The 20,152-nt window shown below is 38.9% G+C and overlaps 2 protein-coding genes across 2 annotated transcripts in view; both read left to right on the forward strand.

Annotated features, from left to right (window-relative positions):
* Positions 1 to 20,152, forward strand: part of SKAP1 (src kinase associated phosphoprotein 1) — a 301,141-nt gene that overhangs the window by 191,359 nt on the left and 89,630 nt on the right. The window lies entirely within an intron of this gene.
* On the forward strand, positions 8,318 to 8,839 carry LOC133057380 (large ribosomal subunit protein uL23-like). The gene has a single exon (XM_061143830.1). The coding sequence runs from the start codon at positions 8,330 to 8,332 to the stop codon at positions 8,822 to 8,824; it is 495 nt and encodes a 164-aa protein (XP_060999813.1). The 5' UTR covers positions 8,318 to 8,329; the 3' UTR covers positions 8,825 to 8,839.

Consider the following 20,152-nt stretch of genomic DNA (forward strand, 5'->3'; position numbering starts at 1 on the left):
GGTAGCAATTTAGTAAATACTGTGGTGTCAGTTTTATTTCGTTTATACAATTTATTTCATTGAGAAATACAGGGTAAAATAGGTTTCCAAAGCAAACATTATGACTTATATTCTCCTAGAGTGAACTGACTGCATTTCTCATAAGCTGAGGCCGAAGATCTCTTCAAAGGAAAAATTATGGGGGTTGATATCACAAACCACCCGGGTAGCTCTTAAGGTGTAGATTTTGAGAAGCAGGGACTGGAATGTTGGAATAACATGGAATAGTTGTAAAATAAAAACTATAATCTCTGACCACATTTTGGTTACATTAGGGAAAATTTTAGTATCCAGCTTTTTGACTGGAAGGTTAGTTTCTGCCAGATTACATAATTATCCATTTTAGGGGAATTGTTTTGAATTTAATAATTACATGGTGCTTCAGAAATAGTAATGACTTTTTCATCTATTACTATATTCTTCATCCTAATGTTCAGTACATCTGTCTTTATATATATATGATTTAGTACGTATTGATACAGAAAGAAGAAAAAACCTGTTTTATATAACTAAGAAACTAAAAAGAACTTGCCTATACATAGTGGAGCAAAATGGGAGACCCAGAAAGTAGTGTAGGTCACCTCTAATGAGTACTAACAGACGACTGCAGTCTCTACTGTTAGACATAATTCTGATTTAAGATCCAGTCATTTTGTCTGGCTTTAATTTTAATTATATTTTGTTAATTAAAAACAAGATGAGCCCAAACAGAAGTTTCAGACTTTTTTCCTCTTCATTTCTTCACCAAAGACAAAGCTTATAATCATCTGCCTCTTATTAGGTCCCTCTGCTGTGATGACGTACAGCATTTGAAGGGGGAGGACTAGCCCATCCAGGGAGGAGCTTCTGGCTCATTTCAGTGTGTATAGAAATTTCCATGAAAGGGAAAGGAGAAATCTTAACTGTTTACCCAAAGGAACAAGCAAAAGCAAACCAAACCTGAAGCTTTAAGAAATTCAGACCTCTTGGGGTGATATCATAGATTTTTCAGATTATTACTGATAATGTTAGAATTGCGTTTGCTTCCATTGTTGAAGTTCACATCCTTACTGTTTTGAATTTATGGAATTTACTGGTGTTTCTAGTGGATAGAAGTATAGGGGAACTCTTGTCACTTTAAGGAGGTATAACCGAGTTTAAGTAAATCTACTTTTCTTCCAAGGAAGTGTGCACAAGAAACTTCATGTCTTACATCTAGTAGGCACTCAGTAAATATGAAAAAGTGAATTAATGTTCCATGAGCATTATCAAAAAGCTAACATGTTGTTAAGTTCTCTGTAATAAAAGTGATAGTACAATGAAATGTGGATATAAATATTTCATGCTTTTATCTTTAGTCATACATATATGTATATGTGCACTTAGGATTTAAACTCTATTCATGCTTACATGACTGCTTATTCTGTGTATCAAGAAACTGGTTTAAATTTTGTTTGTATATTACATGGGATACATAAATTAGAGAGCTAAATCAGTATTTCAGTAGCAGCAAATGTCAATTAATACTCTATAAATTTTGTATATTTGATTCTAGTTTTGTGATTAGGGATGAAAGTTACTTTATACAATGTGCGTCATGAACTGAAGGGAGGAAAAAAAAGAAAAGAAAACATTTCCTGAAAGAAGTTTCTCTTACCAAAAGTTTTCCTAGTGTTATTTTTATAGCCGAGTGAGAGAGAATTTACAGGGAGCTGAAATCATTGAAGCTAATTAGTTGAATGGCCCTATTATTTATCCAGGGACACGTAGTACAATAATTGCTATTGCAGGTTTGAAGCATCTCAGGGATATTAATTCCAGAGCTTTCATGTCATCTCAGTACAGTAAAACTTCCTAATGGCACCCTGAAGGTGCATAATCTCATTTTAAAACTACTTTTTCTTATTTTTTTCTGAAGGAACTGGCAGAATCTCCTTCCATAAAAGCTGAAAAAGGGGAAGAACTCATAATATTTTCCTCATAAGAAAGCAGTTATATTTTCTTATTATTTTTTTTTTTTTTACTGTGTGACCTTTCCTACCTTCTGATGAGGAGGTTGCTATGGCACTTTATCAAAAGTTTATCTGAACTTGGCTCCTTTGCCTCCCTTTGGTGGCAGCCAGCATATCTCTTGATCTCTCACAGGAAACTAGGGAAGGTGTGAGGCAGCACTGACCCTGGTCCCTTCCACAGTAATTTAGAAGAAGAGGACTTATTACGGAACACAGCGGGGTCCCTGTTAGGTAGGGAGAGATGAGTCCAGCACCTAAGCCTAAGAGGAATCTCCTGAAGCCATCCTAACCCATCCCTAATCTGGGTCCCCTTAGAGAAAACAACAACTATAATATGATCTCTATAAAATCACACCAAGAAATGCCACTTGTGTAATTTTAGAGGGAAATGAAGCCATTGCTCATAAAATTGCTAGCACTGTCTTGAGTCAAGAATAGTGTTGGTTGTTTGGCAAACATCCCACACTCATCTCTGGAAAACCATCTTAGTTCTTACATTTATCTTTTTTTTCTCCCTCTCCCTCCCCACACTCTTTCATTCTTGGCCTTGCCACAGCTTGAAGATCCAAGTTCTGTCCCGGAAAAAAATAGTACAGTCCTTAAAGTTTCTAGGCTTAGACTCATTAGAGTCCCATTGGACTTGCAGGAACCGTTTCATCCATGCCTCAGCCTCAAGCCTTTCTCTTTCTTCTCTGACCTTGTAAAGCTCCAGTGAGGTAAAGATTCAGAACCTTCCCTTTAGTGATAGTTAGGACAACTCAGAACCTGAAACTTACTGTACTTACTTCAAGTTGCAGTTAAGTGAGGAATGACCACAGTGATGTGTCCCTATTGGGGACCAGAATGATGCTATTCAATCAGTGGTCTTAAAGCCTAAGCAACCATTCATATCCAGTTTTCGAGATCTGAAAGGCAAATACAACTCTTGAGGCCTGGCGTGCTGTGGTTCATGGGGTTGCAAAGAGTCGGACACGACTGAGTGACTGAACTGAACTGAACTGAACCATGCCATTAAACCGGAGAGAATTTCTCTAGCATCTACTCTAACGATAAAGCAGCAGAGATCTCCAGGAAAGCTGATGCAATTAGGAAAACTTGACTTAAATACAGGATGTAGATCAAAGTTCCTCCCTCATATTGGCTGTGGTTTTAAGTGGCCTAATCTGTATACACACAGATGTGTACCCGTGCACACACGTACTGTCCTAGAACTTTGGTCATTTTTATCATGATAGTCTAATTTCTATGGCGAAGTTTCCTTGACTTCCTTTAAATCCAATGTAAACTTATTTGGATAGCAGTTCTTCTATTCATTAAGGCCTTAACTAGAACAAGACATAAAAATGGTAATGGTCCATCCTTGTATTCTTTCTCTTGTTGTTATTTTTTAGTTGCTGAATCATGTCTGACTCTTTGAGATCCCATGGACTGTAGCCCACCAGGCTCCTCTGTCCATGGGATTTCCCAGGCAAGAATACTGGAGTAGGTTGCCATTTCCTTCTCCAGGAGATCTTTCCAACCCAGAGTTCAAACCCGGGTCTCCTGCTTGCAGGCAGATTTTTTACCGCTGAGCCACCAGGGAATACCCATTCCTTCTATTAGAGTTCATTATTAGGATTGGTAGATTTTCCAAGGAGTCAGTGGGTATCTTTTCAGATACAAGTATAAATACATGCACAGTAACAACTAGTTTATGGCTTATATCAAACCCAGGGCAAGACAGCATATACCTATAGAGTTACTATGGGGCCTCTTCTCTTGCTGAAAACAGTGCTGCCTTCTTATCTGACTCTTGGTCTCAAGAAATGCTGCTGAGTGAGAAAACCAGGATTAAAATCAAGGATCCTGTCTTCCTGTGCTATATCAACTAAACAAACCAACTGGGTCACTCATAAGTGTGTTGTTCTCTTTTTGTTTCTCTCTCTCTCTCCCTCTTTCTCTCTCCCTCTCTTTCTTCCATTCTCTCTTACATATATTATTTACTCAAGAGTCTGTACCAACCCTTTGGGGGCTGTTAGAATCTATTTTATAGTTTGTTGGTCACTGACCTGATAAGTCATAATCGCTCAGAAAGAATCATCACAATTTTATCAGGTAAGAGCAGCTGCTGCACAGACACAGTAAATTCTTGGGCTTAAAATCTGTGCAGTTATTTTTTTGCAGAGGAAATGGTAAATGAATGCTTTATGAATGCAGTGAAGGAATGTGTGCTCTTGTTTAAACTTTAGCAATGGTGTTTTGGAAGAAAAAAATTACCAAGTGTTCAGGGAAAGAATTAAAAACAGAATCTTGAAATTTTACATAGTCCTACCCTATTTGACTTTGAAACCCTCCTAACTTCCCCTTTTCTTGCATTTGCAAAAAGAAAAAAATGTGAAGGATGGGGGAACACTATTTGTGCTTTGTGTGTGTGGCAGAAAGTGGGAAGATGGTACAATGGAATTTCTAATATTTAAATTCTTTAGAAAATTCTAGCACATAGATGATTTAATGTTTTAATCAATTAGCTGGAATGCCTTTGAAAGCTTAAAAAAAAAAAGACAACAACAAGAAAATTCCAACCAAATGTCTTAAATTGCTAAAATGTCTTTATCTTTTGACCAAGATGGACCTTTAAAAGTCATTAAAGATAAGTAAAAATTCATTTCCAGGCCAAGCTCCTCTATATTAAAGCTTTGGGGTTGTTGTTTTTTTTGTTTCCCGAATTTTCTCCTTGTCTCTTCCAAGTTATAAATTTGTGACTACAGGCTTTGCATAAAATGCTGAGAGACCCTTAACTATAACAATGTGAATGGTACTACTTTCACTTTAATTTAACTTGATTTAAATGAAAAGAATGTGGAATAAAAGAGGGTATACATTTGGAGGTGATTCTGTATACTTGGTTTTAACCAACAGGCTTTATAAGTGTTCATTAAGAAACTCCACTAGGCATGTTTCCTGCTGCAGAATAGACTTTAACGGAAGAAATAAAGCTGTGAAGATTCCGTTTTCACTTTGTTTCTCGTAAAGACAGTCAGGATCCAACATAAACAACAATTTACACCCAGCATTTATTCTGGAAATTACAGTATCGTGCAGTTAACGCGCACAGATAAATAATGTTTTATGGGATTCTGTGGAGCCCTTTCAGGGTAGCGGATGTTTAACCGAATTAAAGGATTTTGAGAACTCAAAGCTCTCATTTTAAGCAGGTTTAAACAGTTAATATTACAAAATGCCAGCGCAGAGGAGCTGGTCCAAATATATTTTTAATACACAGTTATTTTATTTTCATGATTTCCCATTTTGTTTTTATTACTATTTGGCACCTTCCGTTTATACTAAGTCACTTGTCGCCCAGGCCGTCTCCCTCAGGACTTTGCTTGCTTTATGATGACATTTCTTCATCCACTTTTTAATCTCCTATATATCTGTAGGTGTGGAAATATCAGAAATAGAACTATAATTCCTGATAGATGAAGTTATATCACAGAGATGATTATAAAAAGAGAATTGTGATTTTAAATAATGATACCACAAAATTTTTTTTTTAAGGAGAGAATCACTTATTTTGGCTAATTTGTGGTTTTTCTGTTAGTGAAAGGGGTCAGTTTAAAAAAATCATTTCTTTCTGGGGCAGGAAAAAAAAAGACATCATCTTTCAAACCATGGTAGATTTAACAGTTTGTAGTTGTTTTAATATACAACATATTACAAAGTTGTAATGAAGGAATGCTTTGGTGAGAAAAGGCAAGAGATATTTAAATAGAAGCCAGAGTGCAGGTAAAAGGCTGTGGATAGGGAGGCTTCTGGTAAAAAGTAAGAGCTCCAACTGGCAAGCTGTAGAAAATGCTCCTTAGGTCCTGTCTTACCCTTCAGAGCTATAACAAATCTATGTCATTTTCAAAAGATTGCTCCCTTTCCGAGCCGTGAGGTCTACCTAGTCTCCTTTCTCACTCTCTTATGGGGCCTCCGTGCTCTCCCAGATAAGCAATATGTGTCAACATTTACCAGTGAGCCATAATTTTTAGTGAAATTCAAATTGTGTTTTTTTTTAATTTTACTAAAATTCTGTTTTTATAATGTAGCATCAGGAAAGAATGAAAAAGTTTTAATAGTCTTGTTTCACTCATATATTTTATACGAGGTACAATTTTCAATACTTTTATAGCATTAGTTTAGCTGTGGTTAAGGTTAAGTTGGCATTTCTATTCTAAATCACTTTTTTAGGCTTCTGAAACTTGACCTTTTAAATTCTAATGGGACTGAAGCTGAGAGAACTACTCCAAGTAAGAGTGATTAAACATGCATAAAGCCATTGAAAACCTGCTGTGGGGGCCAGCCCAACAGTCTAATAGAACTGTTTTGCATTGACAAGCTACTGTCTGTTGGAGGATCTCAAAGTATTTCTAATGTGGGGTATATTGAGGCATATTGAAGTTACAGGATTTTATTTTAAAGGCCTTCTAGTGAGTCCTTTGCATTGATGGAAACTCAACTCAAAATCCTCCCCCACCCTAGGCAGCTCTTCCTGACCACACCACCCTAAGGCAGTTTCTTCTCTGAGAACAAATGTTGACTGCACCACTTACTTCGAATTTGTCTTTATTATCTTATATTACTGTCATATTGCTGTAATCACATGGGATCCTTGGAGACAAGGGTTATATCTTAAACTTCTTATTGTCTACAGTTCTTAATGCAGTACCCTATACTGAGAAAGAGCTTCCCAGGTGGCGCAGTGGTAAAGAATCTGCCTGCAAGCAGGAGACCCGGGTTCAATCCCTACGTCGGGAAGATACCCTGGAGGAGGAAATGGCAGTCCACTCCAGTATTCTTGCCTGGGAAATCCCATGGACAGAGGAGCCTGGCAGGCTACAGTCCGTGGAGTCACAAAGAGTCAGACAAGCATGTGAGCATGTGCACACATGCATACTGAGAAAACATTCAATAATTATTTGGTGGCGGATTGGCAAACCTAAAAACTAAGAGAACTATTTGTTTTTCTGTAGATCATCATCCCTCATGGAAGATAAATGGGTAAAAATACAGCTAATCAGTCCTTCACTAGGAGGTCTGTTGATTGGCCTCTTTTATCATTATGACCTATTTGTCTTAATAGAAAGAATATTGTTGGCCATTCATTCGTTTATTTATTCAGCAATTTCTTGTCAAGTGCCTACAGTGAAAGAACAGGATAGATGAGGTTCCTGTCCTTATGGGGTTTTGCTTTCTGTTAGAGAGACTAGGAATAAAGAAGTAAACCAGTAAATAAAGTAATTATGTATTGTGATTAGTGTGATTAAGAAATTAAGCAGGATATTATAATAGAGATATGCCTTTCTTCCTTTAGGAAAATTCATGAAGAGAAATTCCAGAAATAAAGTAGAATAATGTTGCAAAATAGATATATAGCTGCTATACATCATATACACATCTATGGTATATAGTTTGACACTCCCCTCCTGAGTTTGCTGGAAAAAAAAGGATAGAAAGAGACATATAAAAGCACTTCGAAATTTTTTAAATGGTTCACATATCGTTACTGTTATTGTTCCCAGCTGGAAAAGTACACATGTAATGGTATCAAACCTTGATCAGCAACCAGAACTTTCATAGGGAAGGAAAGGAAGGTTACTCTTAAATCACTGAGTAAAAAATAAATGAGTGACAATGAGAAATCAGAAGTGTTGGGCTTAGTTTGCAAACTGGAGGATCATAAAGTAGACAACATAAGACATGGTACATGATATCAACAGCTTCCTCTGATGACTACTACTCCCTAGCCTCTCTATACTTCTTTGTTGTATCATTGCCTTAATTATCACGTATGTGCTTTCAAGGTCCTCAGTTAATAGATCTCTAGTTGTGTCATATGTAGTTTTCCCCAAGGGATGGCAACCAATCAGAAGGCAGGGTTTGGTCTCTTACTTCTTCCATAAATTATCAGCCCAAGATCTCCTGTGCATACCTTATAGTGAAATGCACATGAATGCTCAGAAATTTTTGTAAAGCAAGTGCATTAGTGCTTATGTGTAAGATATAATGACACCTAATTTCCACTAACTTTTCCGCTAATTAGAAGTATTTTTTTATTGTGCCCTGGAATTGATGATTCAGTTCAAATAGTTGGATTAGCAAGAACTTTGACACTATGAGAGATCTGAGTCAATGAAATGAAAAAGCTGCTCAACTCCTTTCTGGTGAACATTCTTTCATATATTACTTCAAATACTTCCTCAGTACCTCCTTGTTACAGGCTCTGTTCTAAGCCCTCTGGGGATAGAAATGGAGGTGTCGTCTCAGAAACCCTTTTCATGAAGATGGCGCCGAAGGCGAAGAAGGAAGCTCCTGCCCCTCCTAAAGCTGAAGCCAAAGCAAAGGCTTTGAAGGCCAAGAAAGCAGTGTTGAAAGGTGTCCACAGCCACAAGAAAAAGAAGATCCGGACGTCACCCACCTTCTGGCGGCCCAAAACACTGCAGCTCAGGAGGCAGCCCAAATATCCTCGGAAGAGCGCCCCCAGGAGAAACAAACTTGACCACTATGCCATCATCAAATTCCCCCTCACCACCGAGTCAGCCATGAAGAAAATAGAAGACAACAACACACTGGTATTCATTGTGGATGTCAAGGCCAACAAGCACCAAATTAAACAGGCTGTGAAGAAGCTCTATGACATTGATGTGGCTAAGGTCAATACTCTGATCAGGCCTGATGGAGAGAAGAAGGCATATGTTCGACTGGCTCCTGACTATGATGCTTTGGATGTTGCCAAAAAATTGGGATCATCTAAACTGAGTCCAGCTGGCTAATTCCAAATATAAAAGTTTTCACTATGTATAAAAAAAAAAAAAAAAAAAAGAAATGGAGGTGTCAAAGGTGAATGAGACATAGTGGGAGATGACATGTACCCAAATAACTGCCGTTCAAAAGGTTATGTGATAAGTGCTTAGGTGCTGTAACAACTCCAAGGAGACCAGGCAGGTTAAGATCAGAGTGATGAGGGGACTTCCCTGGTAGTCTTGTGCAGGGCGTGTGGTGTGGGTTTGATCCCTGGTTGGGGATCTAAGATCCCGCATGCACGTGGTGTGGCCAAAAAAAAAAAAAGATCAGAGTGATGAGGAGGACCAAGAGGCTCTGTGATTTGCTCTCAGAGATGTCTGCACAGTTAGGAAGCCCCAGCTGTAGTCTGAGCTATAACTTGATGTCTTTAGGAAAATCATTTAACTTCTTCGGGCCCTAATAAAAAAAAATTAGATCATTTGATCTCTAAGCTCTTCCAGCTCTAAAATTCCTTGATTCAGGAAGCAGGTGCATTTGAGTCAGACTTTAGATGGATAGGAAAATAGAATAAAGTCTTAGTGCTTGAATGAGAGAAACTCTGTGATGCTGTGGTTTCAGTAGATAGAGATAGGGGAAGACAAAAATAGGAGTAGCAAACTGCAGAGTGAGGGAGCTACATCTGCCAAGGTGTAGGGGTGGGAAAATGCAGGATGTGTTCAGGAAACACCACGTAGTTCAGTCTAACTGGGGTTACTTAATTGTGGGAAGGTGAAAAGAGAGAACTGTAAAGCAAATCAGCCAAATTTATGGAAAACTTTGAATGCCAGTCTGAGGCCTAATATTCAGCCTAATTGAAGCTTTTTAAGAATGTAATCAATATCTTTTGCTTTACTTGCCATCCAGATGACTAAATTACCTAGGCCTTCCATTTCATGTGCAAGGTAACACATAGCCCCTACAATGTGCCAGGTTCTGTTCTAAGTGATTTACATAGGTTAATTTAGTTTATCTTTGTAAATCCCAATGAGAAAGGGAATATGAAGGAAGATAATTTAGGCACAATGAAAGAAAATGACTCTGAAATGGAATAAAATAGGAAAGTTATGATATTCTGTGTATAAGAAATGAGATAACTTAAAATGTGATTTTAAACTAGATTTCAGTGAAAATAAAGCAACAATTTAAAAGGGGGAGGGACTGTTATTGTACTCAATTTGCAGATGAGAAAAATGAGGCACAGAGAAGTTAAGTAAGTTTTCCAAGGTTACACAGCTAGTGAAATGTCAGGGCTGGGAGTCGAACTCATTTGTGATAACCATTATAGGAAACTTGTTAGTGCTATTTTCATTTTTCTCTCTTTCAAAGTTACGTAGTATCTAAACTACAGAGAACAGCCACTCTCAAAGCATAAATGAAGGCACTTTTTCCCAACTCCAGTCTGAGCAAGAAATATCTTCTTATAATCAACCGCAGCCTGGCATTATCATTATTACTTAGAGACTTTACTGTTTTACCAGAAAATGTCATTTAAATGATGTTTTTTAAAAATCAGATTGTGGAACTTCCCTAGGGGCTAGTGGTTAAGAATCCACCTGCCAATGCAGGGGACATGGATTCAATTCCTGGTCCAGGAAGATTCCACACACCGCAGAGCAGCTAAGCCTGTGGGCCACAACTACTGGTCCATGCTCTCGAGCCTCGGAACCACAACTACTGAAGCCTGCGCTCTCTAGAGCCCGTGCTCCACAACAAGGGAGGTCACCACAATAAGAAGCCCATGCACCACAACTAGAGAGTAGCCCCCACTTACCGCAACTAGAGAAAGCCCATGCACAGCAACAAAGACCCAGCATAGCCAAAAATAAATAAATAACAGCAAAAATATATATTTTTTAAATATTTTTCTTAAGAATCAGATTGTGGGCTGCGTTATATAAAGATGACAGTCACTTTTGAAAAGCACAAATATCCCAGAAATTCAAGAGGGTCAATTGCTCCAGCCAAATTGAGGAAGAAGATACCCACTATCTTCCAGGTTTCTACCATTTTATATTCTACAATTTTGGAACTGCTAAGGATCCCTCAGACAGATTGTTTCCCAAGCATAAGACTGCTTCCCTTGAATGAAAGGAAGTCAGAAGGTCAGTCCTTCCCCATGTGCCCAACCTCTGTAAGTAAAAGGGTACATTCTTTTTCCAGCTTCTAGCTAAGCAAGGACTTTTAGTTGAGTTACTACTCCCAGAGATCTCCTTTTCCCATCCTGTGTGATTATGGTCTGGGTTCCAGACCCCTGAATACATGGAAAGAACCCATGCAGCATTTTAGAGGTTCTAGAACCAAGAACAAAAGCTACTGACAGTATTCAGCTCTTCTGTTTGTTTGTAATGAGTACAATTTTTAGCTAATTACTTGAGCCATTTTCCCTGTGAAAGTATCTTATCTAAGTGGATCTTCATGCTTTTTGCTAGGGAGTTTGGTTGTCTCCTGGTCTGATCAAACCTTTCTCTGAGGTTCCCAAGTTTCCCTTACTGCACTGTATCATCAGCAGAGTTTTTAGTTTTCTTCCGCCCACCCCACCTACTTCTAAATGTTTGCTGAAAAGAACCCTTAACAGGAAGTAAACTTGCCTGGCATGGCCCAGCTGTGTGTGAGGCTTGAGTGAGAGGTATTTATGACCTGACAGGAAGATAAAGATAAAGATAAAGATGAAGCTGACTCGGTGGCTGTTAGCACGGGGAGAAGGAAATGTTTATGACCCCATCTGCTGGCGTTTCAATAGGATGGAACTGCCTTTATGGCGTCAATCTCCCCTGTGACTTCCTTCCATTTGGGGAGCGATATCTTATTTCAAGATGTTCCCACCGCACACACTGTTGTCCCCTTTGTTTAGGGGCATGGGAGGAAGGAAGGACTTTGTGACTGGAATGTGGGGATGGAGTGGTATTTATGGTTATGACTCAAGCTAGAGAAAAGGCTTCATTGGGGTTGATTGTATAGGTCCAGAAAGCTGCCATACATCCTGCTACTTCCTAAGCATTACCCACACTGAAAGCAGAACCATATTAGCTCTAGTCATTATCAGGCATTAAGGCTAACCATTTTCTAACACTATTTTAACGAGAATTACTATAGCTTGATTTCCTTGCCCACTGGGGGAAAAATAACTTACTTTGTAAGTTTCTTGTTTCTTGTCTTTTATTTAATTTCTCTTACTTTTCTTCTCCCCAGTGTCTTTTCTCTCTTTCTTTTTACTTTTCTTTTCTTTCTTTGGAGGAGGAGACACTTAAGACCAACAGGTGCAGTGTTGCTCAGTTCAATATCTTTATCCATAAAGCAAAAGCAGTATGAAATGACCCCTTTCTTAAAGCTAGCCCAGGTTAAGAGAGCCTGTAGATAGGTTGATATTCCTTTGTGAGGCAATGCAGTTCTAAACTGCCGAAAATAAGGAAATAGTCTTAGAATATAATATTCTGTGCACCACTGAAACTGGTGTTTTTATACATATTGATGGTATTCATTTTACTGCAAAATAAGTATTTATTCTTCAGTTTTATTTGTACTTCCCCCAGGCCCATTAGTATAGATTAAATTTTATATTAAATTGCTCAAATAATCAGCACAATATATGTAAATCAAGAGCTTTAGCTTCATTGGTACTATTTGTGTGGATATATGTGACCATATTCAACATAGTCATTTTTCTCTTTGCAAAAACAAGGTTTCTTTCCTTTTTAAAGCTATAATCCTATTTCTAAAAGATGAATTGTTTACCAAACTACACACATAGAAAACTCAAAATTACCAAAGAAATGACTTTGTTCTTGCCACTGGGTTTGTCATTTAAAGAACCGAATGAAGAACTTCTGTTTTGGGGTGAATCACCCAATGATGTGCTTCTGTATCTCCTTAAGGTCCTATCTTCATCTTCACTGGTTGGGAGGAGCAGGGGAGAAGACAGCTTACTCAAGCATTTTTCCCCAGAGAATTCCATAGCAATATTTTTCTAATGGGAGAGTCCTGTAGTTAAGTTGGGCAAATTAGTTATAATCTTTGTACCTGATTACCTAAAGACTGGAAGGTAATAGTGTGTGACGAGTTACATTTTCCATTATAGCCCAGGTATAGTCAGTTCACAGAGTAGAAATATTCTGGCGGCAATGTCCCTTCAAGGGATTAGAGCTATCACTGAAATAAAACCTCATATAAACATCAAATATCAAAAAGCCAAGATTTGATATTTGATTTTTACAGAAGTTCCTCCACAAAACATCCTATCCTTCCTTCTTCAGTACAAGCCCAACTCTTGGCATGTTCAACCGACTAGCAAATCCAGTCCCAACCGTATTTATTCAGTGTGATCCCCGAGAATAATTTGATAGGCCTAGTAGGGAAGATCCTATCACACCTGTGATTTTCTTTTGCGCTACAGGTTACCAGGTGGCATTTGTATTAGCAAAGGTTCAAACCACACCATCAAATGGTTCAAACCATATAACGTCCTGTCTTAGGAGTTAAGCTAGCTTCCTAGGCTTCCCTTGCAGTGGTTAACTCTACTGAGAAGCTTTCTATCAGCAATAATAGCTTCAAGGTAGGAAATAAAAAATGGAAAGTGTTTAAATTGTTAATGGGTTTCATGTTCTTGTCACTGTTGAGGGTTTGTTCCCTTTTATAAACTCATAGTTTTTGGTTGACATTGCTTTTATGCGAGCCATCAGCCAGTTGGTGATGGTGTTGCTGTGTTAGACCATTACTGCCGGATTGTATTTGCAGTAAAGAAGGAGAATGGAGGCTGTAAATCTGCAACTGGAGATTTAGGGCTCTGTTACTCTGCAGTTTAGGCCCATGTGCTGGGGAGTCCATTCTCCTCCGGCAGAATTATACCCTCCAAACATGCCTTCCCAGGCACTGATCGACGACGTTCATTCCCTGGGCTACCAGGGCACTTAATACGGCTAATTCAGTTAAAGAAGCCTGAGGGGTGAGGTGGATGAGCCTCTCTCCCTGCTGGAAGCCAGATGCCAGGCTGGTTAGTGATCCTGCTTTATCCCTTCCCCCATGCAAAGCTGTGAGGAGCTGTTACTGCAATCACAGGGAAAAATAAGAAAAAAATGCTTCTAATGTTGGGCTCTTTCCTCCTTTAAGCAGGAAACGCTGCTTTACCCAACCTCATTAATGCTTGTAGTACTAAGTCCATTATCAGGAATATTCAGGAAACACATTCTTGGGGAATTCAGGATGTGTCAGGGGCCTGGATATCTTGACATAATTTCACAAAGCTACCACCAGAGTCCCCAGAGCAGGAGAGTCTGTGCTTAGGGGACAGGTAACTGGAAAGTAGAAAAAAATTTCCCACCCTGACCCAGCTGGGTTGGTTTTGAATAGAAGCAGTTTAGAGGATAATACCTCTTACCACTGGATTCAGAAATACTTTGGAAAGACATCAATATTAAACATATTTAGAATTGCTTTATTAGTCATGTATCATTTCTACTACTGAGATATTTTATAGTGAAAAGAATGTTAAAATATTTCCTTGACTAACAAAAGTTGTAGGCAAGATTTTAGATGTGTTTTGTTTTGCTTTGTTCAGCCTTCCCCAGAGAGAAAGGGTGTTAAATATAGACTCATCCACATGATCCCTCTGAGGCATGTGGGTCTGCTTTCTGTGTCAGCTGTGGCACAAATGTGCATGATTTACCCATACAACTATTGAACCAGCATTGGCCTATTAAGACTTCAGATGATCTGTTCATGAGCTGTCAACCCAAATTGAGCTTGAAGCCTGCTGTAAAAGATCTAATTTTCATAATTATCCAGAACCTTCACACCCTCCTTCCCTTCAGTACCACCCACCTCCACACACAGTACACAGAGGAGTAAACACGTACATACAGACACAGCGGCACAGAGCAGCACTGTCCCTGGAGATTCATCAGGCCTCTTGCCCGAAAATGCACCGAGTTCATCCAGGGGTCAGGCCTGGCTTTGACTTCCTGTTGAGGAGCCCCATGTGTGGTGTTCCAGCATCGCTAGAGGCTAGTGATGACTAAGTAACCTTTCACACTATAGCCTCCCACTAAGAAACAAGGTCCCTTATGATTCTAGACCTGGAGTGATTAGGGCACACAAATACCTTTTTAATACATAAGGTGGAATTAATGCCTGTAGAAATAGCACTTCACTGTCTCATGGCCTTGCATCTATATAAAGAGGAGAGAGCTGTTGTCTTTGAGGATGAAGAATTTTAAATGCAACCTGATTTAGTCTCAGAGTACACCAGGGACTTTGATCATTTAGCTGTTGCTTAAGGCTGCCTGTGAGCTTTACCTGACCCTGGTCTCCAAAGGAAATCATCGTTTTGCACGTGGAGTTCAGCTGGTATTATCCCTCAAGGTAGCCTGGCCTGAAATGTGGACCAGCGGGGAACAGGCAGCATGTTCAGGCTTAACCCTTTGCAGCACTGGAGATAAAGAGTACACACTCCAAGGATTTGGTCATGCTGATGTTCCTCCAGTAATTCCACTGGAACTACACTGTACCATAAACCATTCGGTCTCTGGACATATATTGCCTATGTGTCAGGAGTGGACAGGCAGCACTTTACTAGGTTCTTCTTCTACAACCTCAGGTTTTTGAGGCAGCTGAGGCTTAAATTCCTTGTCTTAACATGGGACAACTGTATTTCTACACTGGTTGTCAATTGTCTTTGCCCTCAGAGGGCATTTGCTGCAACTCAGGGTTCTACACTTAGAATAAAGGGAGTTATTTCCTGTCTTCACTGCTTTTTTGCGTTTTTTTTTTTTAATCGTGAGTAGAGACAGTACATTACTCAAACCTTGGCTTTTCCCCCAAGTCTGTTGTTTACAGAGAGACATTTGGGTCCCTGGGGCTCACTCCCATAAAACCTTATTATCATATATTTCAAGACGTAAACTTCAGTTGTCAGCTCAGGAGCACAGTTTTTAAAGCCCTGGCTGCTCTTGTTTTTCTTCTGCTTCCCTCTGGTTTATTTTTCTTTCAGCTTTGCCTGTTCTTCCCTCTTCCTCATCTCAAGCAATGCTCAGTTCCAAGCTGGCTCGCTTCTTATTCTACTAATTAGACAAGAAGTCCAGAGAGGCCATTATTAGATTCTGAGAATCTTTATCAGAGCCCATTATGGCTTTAAATACTGCACAAACATTTTACTAACTGAACCCATGAAAATTTCAACTGATCCATCCTTGGTCTTTAGCATCTACTTTCTTTTGTACCTACAGAGTTATGTTTCTGATGATAGAATTCCTAACAGTTTATTTTTCTTTGTATTAATTTTCCCAGAGGCAGCAGTGAAGGTTTATTCTCTCTCTCTTTCTCTCATTCTAATTACTGGTCGTGGTGGTGAAGGGGTTCCGAGAAGCCTGCTTTTTCTTGGTGGAATACGTGTGCGTGTGTGTAAATGTCATATGTATTAATGTCACCAGTGAGTGGAATTCATGGTTGCCTGTTTTTCTCTCATTTTCTTTACAGGGCCAGGGATTATCTGTATGGACCAATGGTCTCCCTTTTCTTTCAATGGAAGAATAATCCTGCATTATAATATAGTAACTGCAAAAGAAAGCTCTTTTTCTATTTCATTCTTTTCTTTCTTAATTCACTGTCTAGTGAGTTTCTGATTGACTCACAGACCAATTAAAGTAAAATTTAATGGAAGAATAGATTAACTCCCTGAGGTTTCCCTACCATCCATCACATTTTTATAGCAGGAGCTGTGAGGAAGCTCATAACTTCATGCTGTGAATGTGATAATAAAGAGGGCACGGAGAGGATTCCGATTTACAGCCGAGCTGATGTTCGCCAGGACAGAATTTACTGCCCAATCCCCTTCCCCTTTTTATTCAGGAGGAGGTCACTAGAGCTGCCCTCAGCCCAGGTCTCAGATACTGAAGGGCAGATTGTCAGGTTGAGATTCTTTCCCTTTAATTGGGGTGGTGTGAGGAGAGAATGTGAATTTCATTGTCCAGCGATGGATATTGCGTTAAGGAATATCCATCCTTAGGAAGCTGTTGTCACCCCAAATGTTCATATTTTTAAAGGGTGTACTTGATTTGTTACTATTTACTCTCATAGAAATTCAGAAATATCAGGCATTTGTTTCTGAGTCACTGAGTCATTGTCTTTTATCTACAGGCTTTTCTGGGTAACTGAAGATATCTCTTTCCTTATAGCCAACATTAATAATGTCTTCTTCTGAGCATCTTTCTTTTGAGGATCTCAAAGTACTTTGTGATCCTTATTTTAGTCTTTCTGATAAGTCCCCAAAAACCTTCCAAACAATTCGCAGTTTACTAATGTTTCTCTGATTCATCTTAACAATGAGGTGTGACAGTGCTTACAGTATGAGTAGTCATATGACACACCCATGTCTGGGATTAATTTTGTACACTTACTAAAATTTTTACTTCATGTAGCAATTTTTTTTTGGCCTTGAGTGTTTAAAAACTATATCAAATTTCATGAATGTATTAGATATTCCTTTTTTTTCTTTTTCAGAAGCTTGGTAAGATAGAATCAATATTTTAAAATCGCACTCATTTGACTGTCCTTGAAATCAAAACATGTCTGAACTGAACTTAGTGTGTCTCCCCTCACTGACCTGCTCTTCTTTTTGTATTAAAAAAAAAAAAAAAAATCTTAAACAGGACGGTCCATCCTTCAAAGTGTTGTAGGTTGGAAACTTGGGAATCTTCTTAGATCCTCTCTCTCTTGCACACCTAATATCCCATTGGTCACCAAGGCCTGCTAAGTCTACCTCTTCAGTGTCTCTGGAAACTGTCCCCTTCTCTCAGTTCTCTTGCCCTAGTCTTAGGCAGGTTTCTCATCATTTCTTTGGACTATTGTAATCAACTTCTAGCCAATCTCCATGTCTTCACTCTCATCATTCCCTCTCTAATCCATCCTCATGCTTATAAAAGAATAATCCCTCTAAATGCAAATTTTATAATTTTATTGCTAAAACTACTTAAATGACTGCCCATTGTTTACAAGACACATTTAAATCCTTACACAATCATTCATAAGGCAGCATAGCTTCATAGCTTAAATGTGATTTCCTAGATTTGAAGAGGTATCATGGTATTGCCAGTTTTTTATTTTGACAAGAATTTTTAAAAAGCTATCACCTTCTTTCAGCATAATTTCACAAAGGGAATATAGTGATGTCAGAAAATAGGAAGAACACAAATCCAGAAAAATATTCTCTTTTATTGAATAGTTATGTAATTTTGCAAGGAGATCCAACCAGTCCATCCTAAAGGAGATCCATCCTGGGTGTTCATTGGAAGGACTGATGCTGAAGCTGAAACTCCAATTCTTTGGCCACCTCATGCGAAGAGTTGACTCATTGGAAAAGACCCTGATGCTGGGAAGGATTGGGGGCAGGAGGAGAAGGGGATGACAGAGGATGAGATGACTGAATGGCATCACTGACTTGAGACATGAATTTGAGTCAACTCCGGGAGTCAGTGATGGACAGGGAGGCCTGGCGTGCTGCAATTCATGGGGTCGCAAAGAGTCAGACACGACTGAGCGACTGAACTGAACTGAACTATGTAACTTTAGGACTTCCCGGGTGGCTCAGCTGGTAAAGAATCTACCTGCAATGCGGAAGACCTGGGTTCAATCCCTAGGTTGGAAAGATCCCCTGGAGAAGGGAAATGCTACCCTCTCCAGTATTCTGGCCTGGAGAATTCTGGCCATGGACTATACAGTCCATGGGGTCACAAAGAGTTGAACATGACACTTTATGCAACTTTATGGGGGAAAAAAATCACTTTATATTTTTTAGTTTTCTCATTTTACTATAGTCCTGAAAACTTATGATGTTCTCTTATTGTATTTGGGAACCTGTAGTTGCTGAGTCATAACAAATATCTTTTTAATGTATGCTGCTGCTGCTGCTAAGTTGCTTCAGTCATATCCGACTCTTCGCGACCCCATGGACTGCAGCCTACCAGGCTCCTCCGTCCATGGGATTTTCCAGGCAAGAGTACTGGAGCGGGTTGCCATTGCCTTCTCTGTTTTAATGTATAAGATAGAACTAATGTTGGTTAAGTAGATGGTCTTGGCAGTCAGAAAGACCTGAATTTGAAGTCCAGCTTCACAGCTTCATAGCTGTATGATCATGGGCAAGTAGCTTATCCTCACTGAATTTAATTTCCTCCATCTATAAAACAGAGATGATAATAGTACCTACTTCATAGTGCTATTTCAACTATTTCATAATAAAATGCATATTTTGACCCACTTGACCCACTGTCCGGCACATAGTAAGCACTTTGACAGTATGAGATACTATTATGATGACCTCTTGGCCTTATCTCCTCTCACTCCCCTAAAAGCACCCTACGTTTCCAGGTACACTGAAGTGTACACAAGTGGTCCCCTGGACCAAAGTACACCTGCATATCTTGGAACATACTTTCCTCCTTGCCTAGAATCCTGCTCCCTCCACTTGTACATCTGGTGAATTCCTACTCTTCCTTCAAGATTCAACTGAAACCTCATAGTCTCAGCATCCCTACTTGTCCCTCCTTCTTCTCCTCCATTGACAAACTGTCTTCCACAGTCTCATAGCATTTTATAGATTGCCAAGCTCATACCAAGTATTTGTTAAATTTCTTTATTTAATCTCAATCAATGTGATTAAATAATCACACTAGTGATTATTTAATTATATCAATCACTAAACACTATAGATAAATTTATATTAGAGGTTTTATTACTTTTTATTCATTAATTCAATTAATACTTAATTGTGAACCTGCTATGATGCATAAACTTCTGCATAGGGTATATTCCAATAACAGCAATGCAACATTCAAGATTTGGGAAGACTTAGTTACTCTCCTCTGTGATTTCATGGAACCTGGTAGAAACATTAATACAAATGATAATTTGTATTTTAGCTATTTGTTCCCATTCTATCCCCTTCCTCTCTAGACTGAGTTCCTCAAGGGCAGTTATCTTACTTATTTTTGTTTCTCCAGTACCTGGAACTTTGAAAGTGCTCAGGGTGTATTTATTGAACAAATGAAGGAATATCAAGAAGCATCCTCAGTGTTAAAGAGCTTGATGAACTTTGTTAACTCTGTAGTTGATTGTGTTATCCCTGACTTTGAAAGGACACCATCATCCCATGACAATGTAACTATTTTTTTAAAAAGGCTAAACATCTTTTCTGGTGGGTCCACATGAATTTTATCCTTCAAACTGTGTCTACAGCTTCATCCAAGCCTGGGGTGGTTTCCCTCCTAAATCAATGGATCATCCTAAGCTATTTCTGGGGGAAAAAAAAAATGAAGAAGAGGAAGGAAGTTCCC

The sequence above is a fragment of the Dama dama genome, chromosome 5 (genome assembly GCF_033118175.1).
Source record: "Dama dama isolate Ldn47 chromosome 5, ASM3311817v1, whole genome shotgun sequence".
In the NCBI taxonomy this organism is placed as follows: Eukaryota; Metazoa; Chordata; class Mammalia; order Artiodactyla; family Cervidae; genus Dama; species Dama dama.

Coding starts and splice junctions, on each gene's coding strand:
- LOC133057380 (XM_061143830.1), top strand. CDS start 8,330: ATGAAGATGGCGCCGAAGGCGAAGAAGGAAGCTCCTGCCCCTCCTAAA.